This window comes from Podarcis muralis, chromosome 11 (assembly GCF_964188315.1).
Source record: "Podarcis muralis chromosome 11, rPodMur119.hap1.1, whole genome shotgun sequence".
Classification (NCBI taxonomy): domain Eukaryota; kingdom Metazoa; phylum Chordata; class Lepidosauria; order Squamata; family Lacertidae; genus Podarcis; species Podarcis muralis.
In genome coordinates this window covers 47,260,633-47,279,317 of record NC_135665.1, presented here as the reverse complement: position 1 = coordinate 47,279,317, position 18,685 = coordinate 47,260,633, and the positions used below count along the sequence as shown (strand labels likewise).

General features: G+C 45.5%; 1 protein-coding gene across 2 annotated transcripts in view; it reads left to right on the top strand.

Moving 5' to 3' along the window:
* Window positions 1-18,304, top strand: part of NIM1K (NIM1 serine/threonine protein kinase) — a 32,531-nt gene extending 14,227 nt beyond the window's left edge. For both annotated transcript variants that reach the window (XM_028747926.2, XM_028747927.2), the window contains exons 2-4: window positions 7,651-8,753; window positions 14,318-14,586; window positions 15,374-18,304. In XM_028747926.2, coding sequence (XP_028603759.2) covers window positions 8,465-8,753; window positions 14,318-14,586; window positions 15,374-16,123 — 1,308 coding nt within the window. In that variant the 5' untranslated portion in view covers window positions 7,651-8,464 and the 3' untranslated portion in view covers window positions 16,124-18,304. The remainder of the gene's footprint in view (window positions 1-7,650; window positions 8,754-14,317; window positions 14,587-15,373) is intronic.
* The last annotated feature ends 381 nt before the right edge of the window (window positions 18,305-18,685 follow it).

The following is an 18,685-nucleotide window of genomic DNA, read 5'->3' as shown; positions in this document are numbered from 1 at the left end:
CTCTTTTTGGATTGAAGGAGAGCATTAAAAGTTGTGGAGGTTCATATTCTGAACTAAAATATCACCCACTTCTAGAAAAGAGAACTCTGTAAATATCAAAACAAAAATGAACAAGGGCAAGAGCAACTTCCTTATGACAGAGAGAGGCTTTTGTGACTGTTTGGTTAGAACAATTACGAAAAGTGGGAACAGGAAAGAGTTTTGCGCATGGCGTGAAGAGAAGGGTGTTTTTTCTCATGATGGTGGAACTTCTGAGTTATCCAGAGAAATCGGCTTAAATGAAACAAGTTTTGTTGTAGCACATTTAGGGATGTAAAAAGAACATGAAGACAAGCCTGCTGGATCAGGCCAAAGGCCCATGTTGTCGAGCATCCTGTTCTCACAGTGGTCAGCCAGATGCCTGTGAGGAACCTGAACTCAAGTGCGCTCCCCCCTCCTGCAGTTTCCAGCAACGGGCATTTAGAAGAGTAGAGTTTGGATTTGATATCCCGCTTTATAACTACCCTGAGGAGTCTCAAAGCAGCTAACAATCTCCTTTCCCTTCCTCCCCCACAACAAACACTCTGTGAGGTGAGTGGGGCTGAGAGACTTCAGAGAAGTGTGACTAGCCCAAGGTCACCCAGCAGCTGCATGTGGAGGAGCGTGGAAGCGAACCCGGTTCACCAGATTATGAGTCCACCGCTCTTAACCACTACACCACACTGGCTCCCATTACTGGCTCCAAAGCATTACTGCCTTTGACAGAGCCAGAGCATAACTATTATGTCTAGCATGCAGCCATTGATGGGAGGCCCATGCAGAGGTAGGGGCAGCTGGGTAAACTTGCCCCAGGCCTCAGAGGGCTAAACAGGCTGGGGGAGCTGGCAGGGGCTTGCCGGATTTACTACCATGTCAAGAATACCCTGCACCTCTCAGTGGACTGGGTACGTAATGAGTGAAACTGCCATGTTTGTCCATATGTACTGCAAGGCTGCAGTAGTAAAATCTGGACCTGCTTTACTGCTTACTAGTGTGTCGCGTCAGGTCATGGGTAGGCAAACTAAGGCCCGGATCCAGCCCAATCGCCTTCTAAATCCAACCCACAGATAGTCCGGGAATCAGCATGTTTTTACATGAGTAGAATGTGCCCTTTTATTTAAAATGCATCTCTGGGTTATTTGTGGGGCATAGGAATTCGTTCAATTTCCCCCCCAAAATATAGTCCAGCCGCTCACAAGGTCTGAGTGACAGTGGACTGGCCCCCTGCTGAAAAAGTTTGCTGACCCCTGGATTTGGTGGTGCATCTCATGGGCAAGACTCCCACCCCATTCATCAAGCTCTACATGGGCCGGATTGATGCTCTTATCCTCTGTGAAATTCTCTAATCTGTTTCAGAATCATCCATGTTGATAGCCATCACTGCCTCATGCGGAGAGTGATTTCCATAGTTTAGCTTTGTGCTGCATGAAGAAGGGACACGTGCTGTGGTCTAAACCACTGGACCTCTTGGGCTTGCTGATCAGCAGTTCGAATCCACACGACGGGGTGAGCTCCCGTTGCTCTATCCCAGCTCCTGCCAACCTGGCAGTTCGAAAGCACGCCAGTGAAATTAGATAAATAGGTATTGCTGCGGCGGGAAGGTAAACAGCGTTTCCGTGCACTCTGCTTTCCGTCATGGTGTTCCGTTGCGCCAGAAGCGGTTTAGTTATGCTGGCCACATGACCCGGAAAGCTGCCTGTGGACAAACGCTGGCTCCCTTGGCCTGAAAGTGAGATGAGCATCACAAACCCATAGTCGCCCTTGACTGGACTTAACCGTCAAGGGGTCCTTTACCTTTACCTTTTTTTACCCCACAACTTCAGTGCCTATGAGTTTGGCAGCACAGTAGCAGCAACCTACAACAGGAGCCCTACAAGTCAAAGGGCATGAATAATGTGTCAAGCTTGTGGTGCAGTCAGCTTAGGGATTTACTCGTAGCTCAGTGGCAGAGCTTTTGCAAAACATCTTGGGCTCAATCCCTTCCAGGCACAGCTGGGCAAGGCCCTCGTCCTGAGCTGTATATGAGGCTGCTTCCCATGTCTCCCTGCTTCAGATCTTAAACCAATGCAGCAGACAAAGCCCTAGGAGGCGAGCTGTGTCTGAAATCTCAGTCGGACAGCATGGCCTGCAGTTTTAGAAGTTGCCATTGTCAAATAAACTGCTGCACCATCTTTTGTTAGGAGCTCAGGCGTGTGTTTGGGTTACGTAACGGTGAGAACGAATGCTGCCCTGCCCATGATGCGCCCTTTTCACAATTGTACATGGCTTGTGCAGCGGGATTAACATCAGTGGTGAAGCAGAAACACAAAAATAGAATCTGAATAATGAATGTGCCGGAGGGCAGAACCGTCTCCTCCTCTGCTATATCCATCTGCCACTGTTGTCCTAAGCTGCACTGCCTTTAAGCTGGTGCTGCTATTTCTGTCCCCTTCGCCACATATATAGAAAAGCCAGCGCTGTGTGTCTGGTTTTGCTTTGTCAGAAACCTTAGAGTCCCGACCGTTTCAGAGTCTTAACAGTGATGTGGCAAATTTCATAAATAAAAGGCAGCAATAATGGGATTGGCAGGACACATGATGCTGTCATAGCAGGCCTTACATAGCCAGGGGGTGGGGCAGGGATGGAGGGGAGAAGCAGATCGCCGATAAAGCCCTTACTTAGGCTGATTGTATTTGTCCGCATGCAGTGACTATTCCGTTGAGATTGAGTCAGGGGATTTTCTGTCTGGATGCTGCTGTTCTGGAAATGGTTCCCAGTTTGAAGAGAGAGAGAGAGTGTGTGTGTGTGTGTGTCTGTGCAAAACTCCACAAGGGTAAATCTGCTAGTGTTTCCAGATCCACTTGTACATCCGTACCAGGGATGCAAACTTGAATAAAATATTGGGGAGGGCAGGTAAGCCTTGTCCCCCATAATTGATCACATGATGGGGCTCACCCCATACCATTTGAATGGCAGTGCCCAAATATTTTATGGGAAGGCCTCGGCCCCTAGGAATTGGCTCCTATGATCTGTACACAGCTATATACATGAACCTTCCATGTGTGTTCACAGAAGAAGTATTGCTTCCTATGCAAGAGACGAGGAGCCTTCCAGACTTGCCATTATTTTTGTGGGAGAGATCCATGCACAATGAAAGTGGATTAAATGCTCTGTTGCCCTAGTGCAACAAATCCTCTTTAAAAAAAACCCCAGACCTTTTGTGGTTAGGAAAGTGACAAGGAGGTGCACTGAAAAGTGTGGGTAGATAAAAATATTAAACGGAAGGCATGCAAGCACCCGAAAGCAAATGAAGACGTTTGGTCATACGACTGCCCTGTACACATTTAAGAACGAATGCTCAGTGAAGACTGGATCTATTTGAACCACTGTGTAAGCTTTGTGTGAACAATTCAGGATGAATGGTGAATAAACAGGTTGCCTGGAGACCCATGACACAGTACAAGTGTTGGATACACCAAAGAGTAACAGGGGGGTTGGGAGGGGTCTTCCAATCCAAACTCTCAGGCAGCTGGCTGAGGTGTCTTGTGAAGCAAGTGGAGGCATTCCAGTTATCAGTGGGAGAAACTTTCTAGAAAATACCTCATTTCTTACTCTTCCAGATTTAACTAAGGACCTCTGCTTGCATTTGGTAGGGTAAGACTTCTGTGGAGTTAATTTAGCTCTTTGCACTTAGGGTAAACCATTCTGTAAATCGGTTCTTGAGCAGCAGGACGATTCCCAGTAAAACAGCTACTGTAGAGAGGTTATTTAACAAGAATCACAGGAGCTTCCACTGTTGGAGAGATGCTTCGTTTGACCCACTGTGGCTTTCTCCCAATTCCTTGCAGTGGAACCACTCTCATTGCTCAGAACAAAGCCAACATAAATACTTCATTCACCTTGGGAAATGTGGAAGCTGCCTTATATGAAGTCAGCGCTGTCTAGCTCAGCATTATCCACACTGACTGGCAGCTGCTCTCCAGGGTTTTAGGCAGGGGAGCTGCCCAGCTTTGCCTGGAGATGCCAGGGATTGATCCTGGGGGCTTGTGCATGCAAAAGCAAGACACTCTGCCCCTGAGCTACGGCCCTTTCCCCATGCAGAATTGCAGTTCATCTGAGCTTCTTAGTAACATTAGATGAGCTGCTTGGTCTTTGCAGTGGAATCTTTAAGATGCTTTGTTTAGATCTTTGCATTGCTGTTACCTTTGCTAACTGTATGTGTATTTTTTTTTTTATATATATAAATTTTTATTGAGTTTTCAAATTTTTAAAAGACAGACAAACATATAAAGACAAAACAAAACATGCATGATTACATAGCCTTACTTTCATTACCTTCTTTCATTGACTTCCCCGCACCCCCCTTCCCACATTCCAGTTTCATTAATTATCTCAGCAAGTTATTTGCTCTCCTCCCTTAAATATTTCTTATCTTTTCTTAAAGTTTGTCATTTATGCTTGACCCAATTTAACTTATCCAATTTTACACAATAATTCATTTCTCTAAGGACGGCCTAAATTCTCTCCCATGAATTCCTCCCTTCCCATATTACATCAAAAATCATATTGTAACTGTTCTGGATCTCAAATTTTAACTATTCTAACCTCCCCTCCTCCCCTGCCCCGGTTTCTGTCCCTTCCCAAACCAATGTCCCAATAGATTGGCTGCTTTAGCCCGGGTTTCTCACATCGGAGGCTCTTGAGCCCCAGTTAGTCTCTCTCCACCAATTTTGTTGGTAGTCCATTTTGTTGGCCCTGTCTTCTTGAGGAGGTTCTGTCACCAGCCCCTTCTTTTTTTTCCCTTCCAAGTCAGTGAATATCAGTTTCTGCTCAGGACCACTCAGTCTCTCATACTCCAACCTAATGAAAAAGTCCAAATCATACTTGTTTACTCTTATATAGTCCAATATTCCAGTTATTCTGGGGACTTCTTCCTTTGTCTTTCTCTCCTTTTGCAGATTTATGGTCCACTTGTCATTTTCTTTGTTTCCTTTGTTTCCAGAGGTTGCAGGCTTTTGGTTGGTTTTTTCCACCTGAAATTCTTCTCCTTCTTCCTCTTCTTTTTCCCCCAGTTCCAAAGTTATCTCCTCCTCTGCAGCTGCAGAGTTTCTTTCCATCAACTTTGTATCATTAGCAGAGTTGCTCAGTTCCAAACCGAAAGTCTCCAGTTGTTTACTTATTGTGGTACTTTGCTCTTGTAAAGTTCCCACGAGAAAGAACATCCTTTCAATCTCTGCCCATAGCTTCCCTTCTGCAGCCATTGCAATGTCTTTAGTTCCCTCCAGGGGGATTTCCATCATGATCCTATTCCAACAATCCGTTACTTGTTGTTCCCAGCCACTTTGTTATTCCCAGTCACTTTGTTTCAAAAAGTTCAATTTTAATGTAGCTCTTTTAGTCCGAAAAGATACTAATAACACAGTTCCAATTCTTTACCGCTCGTTTGACAGCTCTTTTGACAGCTGTCAAACTCTTTATTCTTTTTCCTCGGGCTCCCACGCAGGGCGCTCCCGGGTCCAAGGGGGGGGGATTGCCAAGAGAAGAAAAAAAGAAAAAACTTCTGAAATCCTGCTCTTTTCCACTCCAGCACAATAACTTTGTAATCCAATTCGTGAGAGTTATCTATTTAAGCGCCAAAGTCTTTCCGCCTTAGTGCTCCTCTCTTTGCTTTGGATCTTTCTGTGGGGGGGGGGTGCGGACTTCCTTTTAACACACCCCCGATCGTACTCAATTTTAGGTATAAAATTTTTAGTGCCAAAATTCCCTTCTACTCACGGGTTATTTGTTTCAGTCCAAATTTCAGGAAGAAAGATAGCGCTCTCCGGTCATGGCTCGCGGCTTCGCTCCGCCAAGGCAGCGATCGACTCTCAGCGCCACGCCACTCTCCGGTCCACTCCGTAGCCTTTAAAAAGGCTCTTCGCGGGTCAGGGAGGGCGTTTAAGGTGCCCACCGAGTCACCATGTCCGCAGGCTTCAACGCCTGCGGTTTCTAAGGGTCCCCGTGTCGCCGGCACGGCAAGACCCGTCCTTAGCGGAGCCGATTCCCTCCGGAGCTCGGAGGGAATCCGCCATTACCCCGTTCGCGCTATCCCGGAAGTCTGCTAACTGTATGTGTAGGATTGCTCTGGGCTCATAACATTGTCTCCTGGTGTGCTATTTACTGTAGTCAAATATATATTAGCTTTGCTCAGAAAAACCCACCAAATCAGCTAAGTCGGCTACATTAGCATACATGGCTAAGGGTTAAACTGCTGGGGGTTGCCCATGCCTAAGGCTGACACATTTTTACAAATAAACCCCAAACTAAAGCCCCACTAAAAAGGGAGAGGCTGGAAAGAAGAGAGGGAGGGAAAGAGATGGGTGGAACCCCATAGGTGTTCTGGGAACACATTCTAGACTTGACAGTTGGCAGGGAGAGTGGTTGAAGTTCTTCAAGTAAGCAGAGGGTTTGGTGCTCATTCACAGACAAAACAAACAAGTAAAAATGAGCAGTTGGTCTGGAGGAGCAAAGGTCATGCTCAAGAGTGGGGAGAGGGGACCTGTGGCTATCCAGATGTTGCTGAACTCCCAAGTCCCATCCCCCTTAGCCATTGTGGCTTCCTGGGGCTGCTGGGAGTTGATGTTCAGGAACATCTGCCAGGCCAAAGATTCCTCACCCTGGGTCTAGTGCAGGAACTGGTTATGATCTGTGGTCCTCCAGATGTTGCTGGTAAAGGTAAAGGGACCCCCGACCATTAGGTCCAGTCATGACCGACTCTGGGGTTGCGGCGCTCATCTCACTTTATCGGCTGAGGGAGCCAGCTTCCAGGTCATGTGGCCAGCATGACTAAGACGCTTCTGGTGAATCAGAGCAGCGCACGGAAACGCCGGTTACCTTCCCGCTGGAGCACTTTGACGTGCTTTCGAACTGCTAGGTTGGCAGGAGCAGGGACCAAGCAATGGGAGCTCACCCTGTTGCGGGGTTTTGAACTGCCGACCTTCTGATTGGCAAGTCCTAGGCTCTGTGATTTAACCTACATCGCCACCCGTGTCCCTAGATGTTGCTGGACTACAACTCTAATCATCCATGGCCATGCTGCCTGTGGCTGGTGGGTGTTGTGGTCAACAACAAGCTGGAGGGACACAGATTATAGCCAGCCCTGGAATAGGAGCGTATTTTGGAAACGAGGCTTGAAAGATGCCGTGGCGCAAGGCCACAGAGATTGTAACTCAGTAGGTAAGTGTCAGGAAAATAGCAGTACTGAGATAGTTAAGAAGTTAAACAAGCACAGCTGAAAGGTTTCCAGGGCCAGGCTCTGTACACCTCTGGTTCTCAGGAAGAAGCGACTGAGCTGCTGAAAGGATTATTTAATGGGTTATGTAAAGCTATCTCCCTGCCCTTGTGAAAGGGAAGAGAGCACAGCAGCTCTCTTCCTCCAGCACATGCTTGCTGGTATGGGCTGGAGGATGCTGGCAACCTCTTGATGCCTTGTTAAGAGGAGGAAACAGGAGAGAGTGAGCAAGTTCCCTGATTACTTGGAGTAGTGCTAAAGTGCAGGATGCAACTGGTGATGATTTCTAAAACAGCAGAGGGAGAAAAAGCGACTGCTCAGTGGGAACGCTTAAAGCAAAGGCTTTAACTGATTTTTATTCTTTTGCACCTCCCTCCTCTTAGGAACACATTACATCTGTGAGAAGGCTCAAGGAGGGGTGAAGTAACTGCAGTTCGTTAATCCTTCGCTGCGACTTCCCTGCTGCTGAAGAAAGGGTGGTGTTTTCATCGCTCGTCTTCCTCTTCCGTCAGCATCCAGCCTTTGCCTTCACCCTCCAGTGCCAGCCTTCTACCAACAATGGCAGCGCCAAAGAGCACAGGTGTGTTATTTGCAGCAGGGATCCGAAGAAGCACCCCAACACTTCAAAGCCGGAGGAGAAGTGTTGCCGGCTAAAGAACATAGCGATGAAAGAACCGCAGCTTTCGGCTCTTGAACTGGGACCTGAATCAAGGAGGGAGGATCTGATCATCTCCTGCCTGATGAGGTCAGCTGTTCAAAGGGACCTGGACACATTCAAAGCAGCAGCAGCAGGCGCTGAGTCAAGCACTTTGTTTGTATGCCTGGAGAGAGAGAGTGAGAAAAGGATGCCCTTGTATTTTGCACAGCCCTCCTTGCTTTTGTGATGTAGAGTTTACACCTTTAATTGCAAATCTTCCATTAAGCCTGCAGATTGTGACCCTTGTCGAAGTGGCTGCTTAAATGTGGATACAAGTTGGGTCTTCGCTTCTTAAGTTTTACTTGGAGGAAATGGAATGATGCATCTGCTGGAAGATAACGCCGTGAATAAAACTTAGTGCCGAGCCCGATGTCTTGGAGCCCTCTCTAGTTTTCTGTTTTAAATGGTCACGGGCTTTGTCATGTCTGCATCCGTGTCGCCGAGGTCTTCCCGCAGAGCAGCTTGCTAAAGCCGATGGATCCGTGATCGCCCCCTGGACTATGACCACAGGATATGCGAATGGCGGTCTAGGGAGCCACCGGTATGTTAGATGGAATCGGGAAGACAGTGCAGAGGACTATACAAAGAGTGAGGTCTATGCAGAGGATGAGCAGGGCAGGCAGCGCCGGTTGACGCCTTTGGAGAAACTGACTCTGGATATGTCCCAGGATGAAAAGGTGGTTAAAGAGTTAACTCTGGGGAAGAGGATTGGGTTTTACCGCATCAGAGGGGAAATAGGGAGTGGGAACTTCTCCCAAGTGAAGCTTGGAATCCATGCTCTGACCAAAGGTAGGCTCTGCGGTGTGTGGAACAAGCGGTTGTGTGGGGTTGTATATACAAGGTGTTTCCAGATGGGTGCATCAGACACATGTAAGGTTTTTTTGGGGGAGGGCGTTCCTACAGCATCCACGTGTCATTGGCATCCAAATGCCAGGCTATATATCTCCCCCTCCCTTCCAATTTCACCCAGATTTATCCTTTCCCGAGGAAAATCCAGTAAATAAATAAATAAAAAAGTAACTTGTTTGCAACATCTCATTGATCGGTTTGCAAATTCAGCTCCTGTCTGGAAGCACCCATAGAACAGATAACTAAGTGGGGCAGTGGGTAGATGCACAATGTAATATGCCATCCCTTGAGTAAGTATTGAAGGCAATGTCCTGAGCAGGCTCATGTACCGTCTGCCTCGCATGCCAAGACCAGAGAGTTAAAAGTGAGTTCGCTGCGCTTTTGAGCATGCTTCTGAACACCCTCTTGGGACAGAGAACAGCTAAGATGGGAGACTTCCCCTCCTCCTCCCCTATCTGTTTTCCAGGTCGTGTCGTTTTTGTCAGGAATGACTATTCCATTCAGTATTCATGATGATACCAAGAAGCGTTGGTTATTTTAGAACAGGACTGGGCAGCCCCTTCAGAAGTTTATGCCAATTTTACTAGCTGGCTGGGTGGGAGAAATTAGGAGCTTTAAGCTGGTGGTGGACAAGGGCAGAGCCCAAAGTGAGCCGGGCTGAAGCCAGAAGTGGGTCGGAACAGCCCTCCTGCCCCCCTCTCCTTCCCCTTCATCATGCATTCATTCTCTCCCACATACACAAATCCCATCCCCACTGCTCCCACTAACCTTTCTTTCCATTTCTAGATCACAGGCCAAGCATTATAGAAATGAGTACCATCTGCTGATGGTACTATAAATGTGGGCGGGAAACCTGTGGCCTTTCAGATTCTGTTGTTGGACTACAACTCCCATCATTCCCTGACCACCGGCCATGGTGACTGGGGATGATGGGAGCCAGAGTCCAACAACAACGTCTGGAAGGCCACATGTCCCTTCTAGCTCTATGATTTATATGGTTTTTATCTGCATAAGTGCCTTCCTGCTCCCAGAATTTGGATGCGAGCACTATTATCAGTTGTTCTTTATCCCAAACGTGCCTCTGGGGTCTTCTGACTCTGCTGTATGTGTTATCTCCCATGCTGAGTTTAAGTCACACTGAAGCTCTTTAGCGTTTAGATTTTTGCCCGTGTGTGTGAGTCACTTTCTCTGTATTTGCAATTCCTGCTGATACCATGTTTGTGTGTCTGTAGTGGTTAGAAAGTCTCTCCTTGCTCACATCAGATTAATTGAAACCCCCCCCCCTACCCCATCCCATCCTGTGAACCCAGAGCTTCACCTCCTGGGAACTGGATTCATAGGGCAATGGCAACAAAAGGAAGAGTGCGGGTGTGCTTTATACAGCAAGGATTAAAGAGAGCACTTGAGGATTTGAAAATGGGAGCCGAGGTGTTGCCAGCAGAAGAATGTAGTGATGGAAATTCCAGCTCAATTGCTGAATTATAATTAAACAAACTTGTAATTATTGCAGTGTTATTTCTTAGGAGCAGAGCGGGGTGTGTGTGTGTGTGTACTAACTTTGCAGTGTTAGCAGTTACAGCAGTAGGATATACAGGGGAAATTTACCTGGTGAAAGGAACGCTGAGGTTTGCAGCCTGTTGGAAATATGATAAATAATTTGCTGGTACAGCCGTACTTTGGAAGTCGAACGGAATCCGTTCCGGAAGTCCGTTTGTCTTCCAAAATGTTCGAAAACCAAATCACGGCTTCTGATTGGCTGCAGGAAGCTCCTGCAGCCAATCAGAAGCTACAGAAGCCCTGTTGGACGCTCTGGTTCCAAAAAAACATTTGCAAACCGGAACAATCACTTCCGGGTTTGTGGAGTTTGGGAGCCAAAACATCCACGTTCCAGGGCATTCAAGATCCAAGGTACGACTGTATAGACTTCTGTCCTGTAAGTCATGCAGTTAATGACTTCCAGCAGGCTACTCCAGATACTTTCAGATCTGGTTTCTTGGGGTTTCAGATGACTCGTTATCCTTCCAAGATAATTATGGTGCATGAAACCACCAAGTGGGGTCATCCAGAGCTTTGGAGTATGTTGTCAGTAATATGCTGATGACACACAGCTCTGCTTCTTCTTTACATCTGAAGGTGGATGTGCTAGACCATTGTCTTGCCTTGGTAATGGACTGAGAGCCAACAAACTGAAGCTCAATCCAGATTACACTGAGACACTGTTAGTGAATGGTTCCCTAGACCCATATGGATGGGAGGTTGCCTGATCTGGATGGGGTTACACTCCTTCTGAAGGAGCGGGTATGCAGCTTGGGGTACTTCTGAATCTTTTGCTGTTGCTTGAGGGTCGGGCGGCCTCAGTGGCAAGGAGTGCCTTCCATCAGTTTCAGCTGGTGGCCCAGCTGTGCCCCTGTCTGGACAGGGATACACTAACTTACGTTGTCTGTGTTCTAGTAACCTCTGTGTTAGATTACTGCAATGTGTTACATGTAGGGCTGCTTCTGAAGATAGTTCGGAAACTTCAGCTGGTGTGGTTGGTTTGAGGGTATTACACTGGCTGCCAATAAGTTTCTGAGCCCAGTTCAAAGTGCTGGTTTTGATCTATAAATCTCAGGACTGCAGTACAGTGGTAACTCGGGTTACATATACTTCAGGTTATATACGCTTCAGGTTACACACTCTGCTAACCCAGAAATAGTGCTTCAGGTTAAGAAATTTGCTTCAGGATAAGAACAGAAATCGTGCTCCGGCGGTGCGGCAGCAGCGGGGAGGCCCCATTAGCTAAAGCGGTGCTTCAGGTTAAGAACAGTTTCAGGTTAAGAACAGACCTCCGGAACGAAATAAATACTTAATCCGAGGTACCACTGTACCTCAAAGACCACCTCTCCCCATATGAACTGATCCAGAACCTGCAATGATCACCTGAGGCCCTTCTTTGCGTGCCTCCTCCATGAGTGTTTTGGAGGCTGGCAACATGAGAACAGGCCTTTTCTGCAGTGGCTCCCCATTTGTGGAATGCTCTCCCCGGGGAGGCTTGCCTGATGCTTTTTGTTACATATCTTTAGGCGCCAGGCAAAAACGTTTCTCTGTAACTAAGGCTTTGGCTGATTAACATTCTATGGCTTTTTAAATGTTTGTGGGAGGGAAGGGGTTATTGGTTTGCTTTTGTTCTCGTTTGTGTTTTTATGTAGTAAACTGCCCTGTGATCTTTGGATGAAAAGTGGCATGCTAATTTGACAAAAAATAGTAATAAGAGGGAATCCTGTATCTCTCTGCTAAAAAACCGTATCAGTAACTGAAGCTCCACCCATGCACATGCCTGAATTCTGTGTCCCTGCATGTGCAACAAAAGAACATCCTAGTATTTGGCTCCTTTTCCAGATGATACCTGGCGTGCCAATTGCAAGCTGTGTTTCAAACGGTTGCATCAGCAGCTAGGATTAGAGAGACTCTTGTCACTGATGGCACAGACAAGGTTACAGCAACCTTTCCTTCTAAAAGTGTCTGGCTAGCTGGATTCTCAGGATGACCTGATCTCTCCTCCCTAAACTTCTTAAAACAAAGTGCAGAACCAAGGCTGCAAGAAGCAAAATGCGGTGAGGGGAAATTGGGCCATGGATGAAGTGCAAAATCTGATTTGTTATTTCTTTTGGTCTTGCCTAGCCTTGGAACATCCCCCCCCCCCTACCTTTTTTCTGTAAATGTTGTGCTTGAAAAGAACCCTGAATGAGAAAAGGCCTTTTGTTTCCCACTGTGTTGCTTGGCCTTTGTTTTTTCTCCTGTGGTGAGAATAGTGTTTTAATTTTACAAAACACAAGAAACATCTTGCAGTGCCTTTGAAGCTTTCTTAACAGCAATTGAACTTTGGGAATATTTAATAATTTTGTGTTGCTGTTTTATTGTTTATTGGAGGGGAATAACCTCCATATGTGCCACCCTGAGCTTCTTGGGAAAGGTGGGGTGTGGCTCAGTCTCTTTTGTGGGGTGAAGATATTCATGATCTCTCAGAAATGGGCTGTAGTCTGTTTCATTTGCAACAGTGGTCATGTTTGCTGCAGTGGAAACCTGGTTTGCAATGCAATCCTATACATATTTACTTGAAAGTGAGCACCACTGTGCTCAGTGGGTCTTGCTCGCCAGTAAGTGTGTGTTGGGTTGCAGCAACAATAGAGTTGAATACAGCCTTCGCCAACCTAGCGCCCTCCAGATATTTGGGGCTGTAACAGCCTTCAGCTACAACCAGCATAATTGCACAGATAGGAATGGTAGTCTGACTGCTGTGTATCAGAAAAACAACACAACACAGCTCAGTTCTGTTACAAATAATGTGGATTCTATATTCCGTTCAAGTTCTTTTATTATTGTATTAAGTCATGTTTAAATACAGCTGCCTCATCACAGCAAAAAAAACAAAAACAAAGTGGAATGCAGATCCGTTTTGGCCTGTGACGCAGAGAGGCTGCTTAGGGTCCCTTACAGTTGTGCATATGTGGAGGCCAAGGCCTGCTAGAGGATTTGATGGCTGCTCTGCATGGTTCTTGCCATATTGAGCAAAGTTTCGGTTTCAGTTTCAAAGCCTGGTTAGTATGTGTAAATTTCTGACACACAACTCCTGGGGGGAACTGCTCTTTAGTGCTCAATCGTAGCAAACGGTAATTCAGGTTTTCTCCAGATTAACATTTGCGCAGATTTAGAACTGAGCATGGAAGAAACCTACTTATCTGCAAGCACAAACCACTTCACTGCATTGTCATGTGGTAATGTGAACATCCCCTTGGGCACTGAAGACCTGCTGCCAGTTAATTTACGGGGCTAGATGGACAACTGTGCTGACCCAGTATACTTCTATTTATTATAAACATTTCTAAAGCACCCTTCATCCAAACAGAACCCAGGGTGCTGTGCAATAACAAAACAGCTGCCTATGTTCCTCCTCTTTTAATACGTGAGTACATTACATCCATGCCAACTGTTAGGAGAATTTTGTATTAAGATGTAATTATACAAGATGTAGCAGAGGAAAGGGACATAGCTCAGTGGCAGAGCAGAACCTTCCACCTCAAGTCCCAGATTTAGCTTGTGCTATTTCCAGTTGCAGTGGTACTTCAGGTTAAGTACTTAATTCATTCCTAAGGTCCGTTCTTAACCTGAAACTGTTCTTAACCTGAAGCACCACTTTAGCTAATGGGGCCTCCTGCTGCTGCCATGCCGCCGGAGCACGATTTCTGTTCTCATCCTGAAGCAAAGTTCTTAACCTGAAGCACTATTTCTGGGTTAGCGGAGTCGGTAACCTGAAGCGTATGTAACTAGAGGTACCACTGTAAAAGGATCTTAGGTAGCCTCGATGGGAAGGCCATCTGCCTGAGGCTCTGACGATCTCCCGCAAGTTGCAACAGATAGTCTTGAGCTTGCTGGATCAAGGCTGTTCATATGACTTTTCTTCCTTTCTTAAGCATGGTATCAGCTGCCCTTACTAACCCTATGCAATCAAACCACTGTCATTCCAGAAAAGGTAGCCATTAAGATTTTGGACAAGACAAAATTAGACCAGAAGACGCAGAGATTACTCTCCCGCGAGATTTCCAGCATGGAGAAGCTGCACCACCCAAACATCATCAGGCTTTATGAGGTCATGGAGACACTCTCCAAGCTGCACCTGGTGATGGAATATGCCAGTGGAGGGGAGCTATTTGCGAAAATCACGACAGAGGGGAAATTATTGGAAGTGGAGAGTAAACACATCTTCTCCCAGATTGTGTCTGCTCTTAAGCACATGGTAAGTTCATTATTTTGGTCCCTTCAGCAGCTCTGCATTTCCCTGTGTGTGTCCCACTTTAAAGAGAAGCAGGATTAGTTTGTGATATCCACCAGTCTGTTAGGAGCAATAAAAGAATATTATGTCCACATGGCAAGTGGCTCCAGCTTAGTGTGCCTGCGTATGAACAAACATTTGCTTTGGGTGCTTTTCTGCAGCTTGAGGTACGTTTTGTGTGGAATATCTTTTGCTGGAAACACGTGACCACCATGGAAGTGCAAGCAGTTTGTGTGTCTGTGTAAGCTCTGCTGTAATGTGTTCAGGGGCTATTTAACAGCTCTGATTATAGCCAGAAATGTTGTGATGAGGATCCTATGTGGGTGGGGATTCATTACAGAATAGGAAGAACATACAGGTAGCTTGATAAAGAGCTCATAACTGCGTAATTGTATTAATATTTAGAGGGCAACTGGGCAGAATGCTGCCTTTGTCCATTTCTGCATGTCTCCACAAACAAAAATGGCTATAAAATTACTGGGATGTGGGAGGCAGGGGAAGAAGGGTTAAATGAAAGCTAAACGTTCAGGTAGGGGCTTGGATTGGAATAGCTTTCAGTGGTCCATACCTTCCTTCTCCTCTTCTGTGGCTACAGCCCTGCTGGTGCTTTTGTACAAATGACTAGCTAAAATATACTTTTCTTTTAAAAGACTAATCATTATTATTTTAAAACACTTCCACTTTTTCATTTGCAGCACAGTGGAAAACATTTCTGAAAGCTAAACATTAATTTTTATTCTTTGTTCTGCAGCATGAGAGCAACATAATTCACCGGGACCTGAAAGCTGAAAACGTATTTTATACCAGTAACACCTGTGTGAAAGTGGGGGATTTTGGATTCAGCACGATAAGTAAGAAGGAGGAAACACTGAACACTTTTTGCGGCTCCCCTCCTTACGCTGCCCCAGAGCTCTTCAGGGACGAAAGCTACGTTGGGGCATATGTGGATATCTGGGCACTCGGAATTCTTCTGTATTTTATGACGACCGGGATAATGCCCTTTCGAGCAGACACAGTGGGAAAACTGAAGAAGACTATTCTCGAGGGGATGTATGTCCTGCCGCCGTTCCTCTCGGAACCTTGCCAGAAGCTGATTCGGGGAATCCTGCAGCCAGTACCTTCGGAACGCTATTCCATTGAGTACATTATGAACAGCGAATGGATGAAAGGAGTGGAGTATCCGAAGCCCCTGGAACCTTTCAAACTGGATCCAAAGTACTTGTCGGGGAGTGGAACACTTGGAGAGGAAGACGCCGAAGTGAAAAAAATATTGAACAATTTGGGGATCACGGAGGAGCACATTCAGAACAACCGCGGGAGAGAGTCCCACAGCTCAGTAACTGGGATTTACCGAATTATTTTGCACAGGGTGCAAAAGAAAAGGGCCGTGGAGGCGGTTCATATAATCAGCCAACCAGAATTCAGGGAGCAAGAGTCAAAGAAAGAGCAGTCTACCTATCGCGGCCTCAAACACTCATCTAAGCTCTGTTTGATTTTATAAAAAATGCAGCTGTCTTGGTGTTTGGCAAACTTTGCCGAGACCTCTTTGTCTGCTACCAGTCAGCTCTTGTTCTTAGCATTTTTGTAATTTTGAATTAAATAAAAAAAAAAGATGCCTTAAAATTTCTCATGTAAGATGCACATTCAAGAGTAGACTAGTAAAGTGTATTATTTGAGGGCTGTTGGGTTTTTAAGCTCTGCTGCAAGGAATTGGCCTGTAAAATCAGGATAAACGATAAATGTGCAGTGCAATTCCATTATATGTTTAAAGTCACATTGTGTTTAGTGGGAGTTTATTCCCACTCCCAAGTAGATGAACAATTTTAAGTATAGTTATCATGCAGCAAGTCCCAGTAGGACTTCAGAGTAAACATGATTAGAATTTTGGCTCAGGCTGCTGTCTGGAACTAACACGGTGCATTTCACTTGGGTGAGTTTACACAGCATGTTAAGGTCTGTTAATATAGGTGAACTCTTGCCTCACATGCATTGAGGAGCGTGGGAATCCTTTAGAAGGTCTTCCTGGTTATGTTTGCATTATAAGTAATGATAATAGTTAACACTATTATTAAATTTATTACCTGCCCTTCGCTAGTAGGTCCCAGGATAAGTTACAACTATTTAAATTTCAGCATTAAAAACAGTTTAAGGAATTTTCTGTCACAGGAAGAGGGCAAGTCCTGAAAATACACATCTGCAGGCACCTACTGAATAGCACCCATATTTACCCACTGTTTTTCTCCTCCTCCCATGTCTGTAACATTGTGATCTGTCATTTTGCTTTTTTAAGGTTCAGCGATGAGTGCTAAAGAGAAATCATAGAATTATGACGTTGGAAGGGACTGCAAGGGTCATCTAAGTCCAACCCCCCTGCAGTGCAGGAAATATTGAGGTTCACCCTGTTCCCTTCTAATTCCAGCAGGGTAAGTCTTGAATGTGGAGGCCACTGACAACTCATCTGCTTGATCAGATCTGCCCTCTGGGCAGCCACAGTTCATCCTCCTTGGTTTGGATACAAAGCATAACTACACCAACATGGGCAGTTCAGATAGCTCAGTGTTTATTTTGCAAGGCATCTGCTTCATTGCTTTTGAGGTTTATAAACCTTAGATTTGGTGCTGCTGTTTTTAGCCTGTCCATTGCCTGCAATGGACTTGATACATCACCAGCCTGTGAACAAAAACCAAGCTTGGGATCCTCTCCTTTGTTTTATCTAGCCACAGCACTTGGCACAAATGGACAAAAAAGTGGTGTAAATCAAACCGTTTTTTCCCAACAATCCATATCAAACCTAAGTAATCTGCTTCCAAAAACAAACAAACTACAGAGCCCCAGAACAGTGTCTTGTAACTTAGCATAGTATGCATTAGTTAAGAAGTATTCCAAAACAAAATAAAAACAGGACAAATTGTGTAAGTTTAGTGTAAACACAATGTATTTTACAAGCCAGGAGCTGTCTTTCCCTTTGCTTCCAGTTCATCCAGGCCCACCCAATATACTTGCAACAGCCAAAGCACTTACACTACAGCAAGTGTATGTTAATAAACAGGACCGTTCTAGAGCAGAACAACTTGCAGGCCAAAGGCACACCTCACAAGCCCTGTATATGCCCAGCCAGGTTCTCAACACATACCATTTTTTCCCAAGTCTCTGGCAGGCAGCCAACACAGGTCAGTTTTAGCAAGCACCTGGCAAGCCATCACACATAGCTGGTGAGCAGTGTTCAACTCAATGGGTCACAAGTTGTTCATGCCTATTCTAAGGTAAGTGCTTTGAGGATTGCAGCCTTTTGAGTATTCCTTGCAGAAGTGAAATGGAGTTTTAAATATGTTTGAGATATGAAGCTATTTATACATGACCTCAGAGCTACAGCTTGCAGAACCCCACACCACACAGCTAAAACAATCGTGAGGAGCAAAAAGTTCAGGATCAAATCATGGCTCTTGGGCTGAGCTTTTGCATTTTTGTAGAAGCAGAGTATGGCAAAGCCTGCTCTTAAGCAACCTTTATAAAAGATTACATACAAGAGGTTCAAAAGGAATTAACTTTCCAACTATTTCTAAGTAGCCACCAAGAGCACTTTGGGGCAAGAGAGTGTTCTCTCCCCAAATGCATGCACTTCTTAGCTTTGCAAAATGATTTCTGGGAGGAGCTTTTAATATTATAAGCATACAACTGGAAACCATGTCACAGACCTCCAACTTTCAAGATGGGTTTGAACCAATATGTCAAGGGGGGGGGACTTTCTTGAAAAACAAGCCAATTATCCCCTTTCAAATGCATAGCATGTTTTGAGGGGATGGAACAAGGCTTGTATTTAAGAGACCTGGTGCTTATACTGTTAAGGCACATAGGACCCTAACATTTAAGATAAAATGACTCACAAATAGCTTTAGGTCACATTAATTTTTCTCCATAATGGCTTTAAAAAGTCTCACCTCCACTCTGGATATTAATTCATTAAAATAGAGTAGGGCAAGCACAACTGAAGTCTTCCCAAGCTTAAACTAAACACAAAGATTCTTGTGGCACCTTAAAGATTAAGTGATATATTTTTACAGCA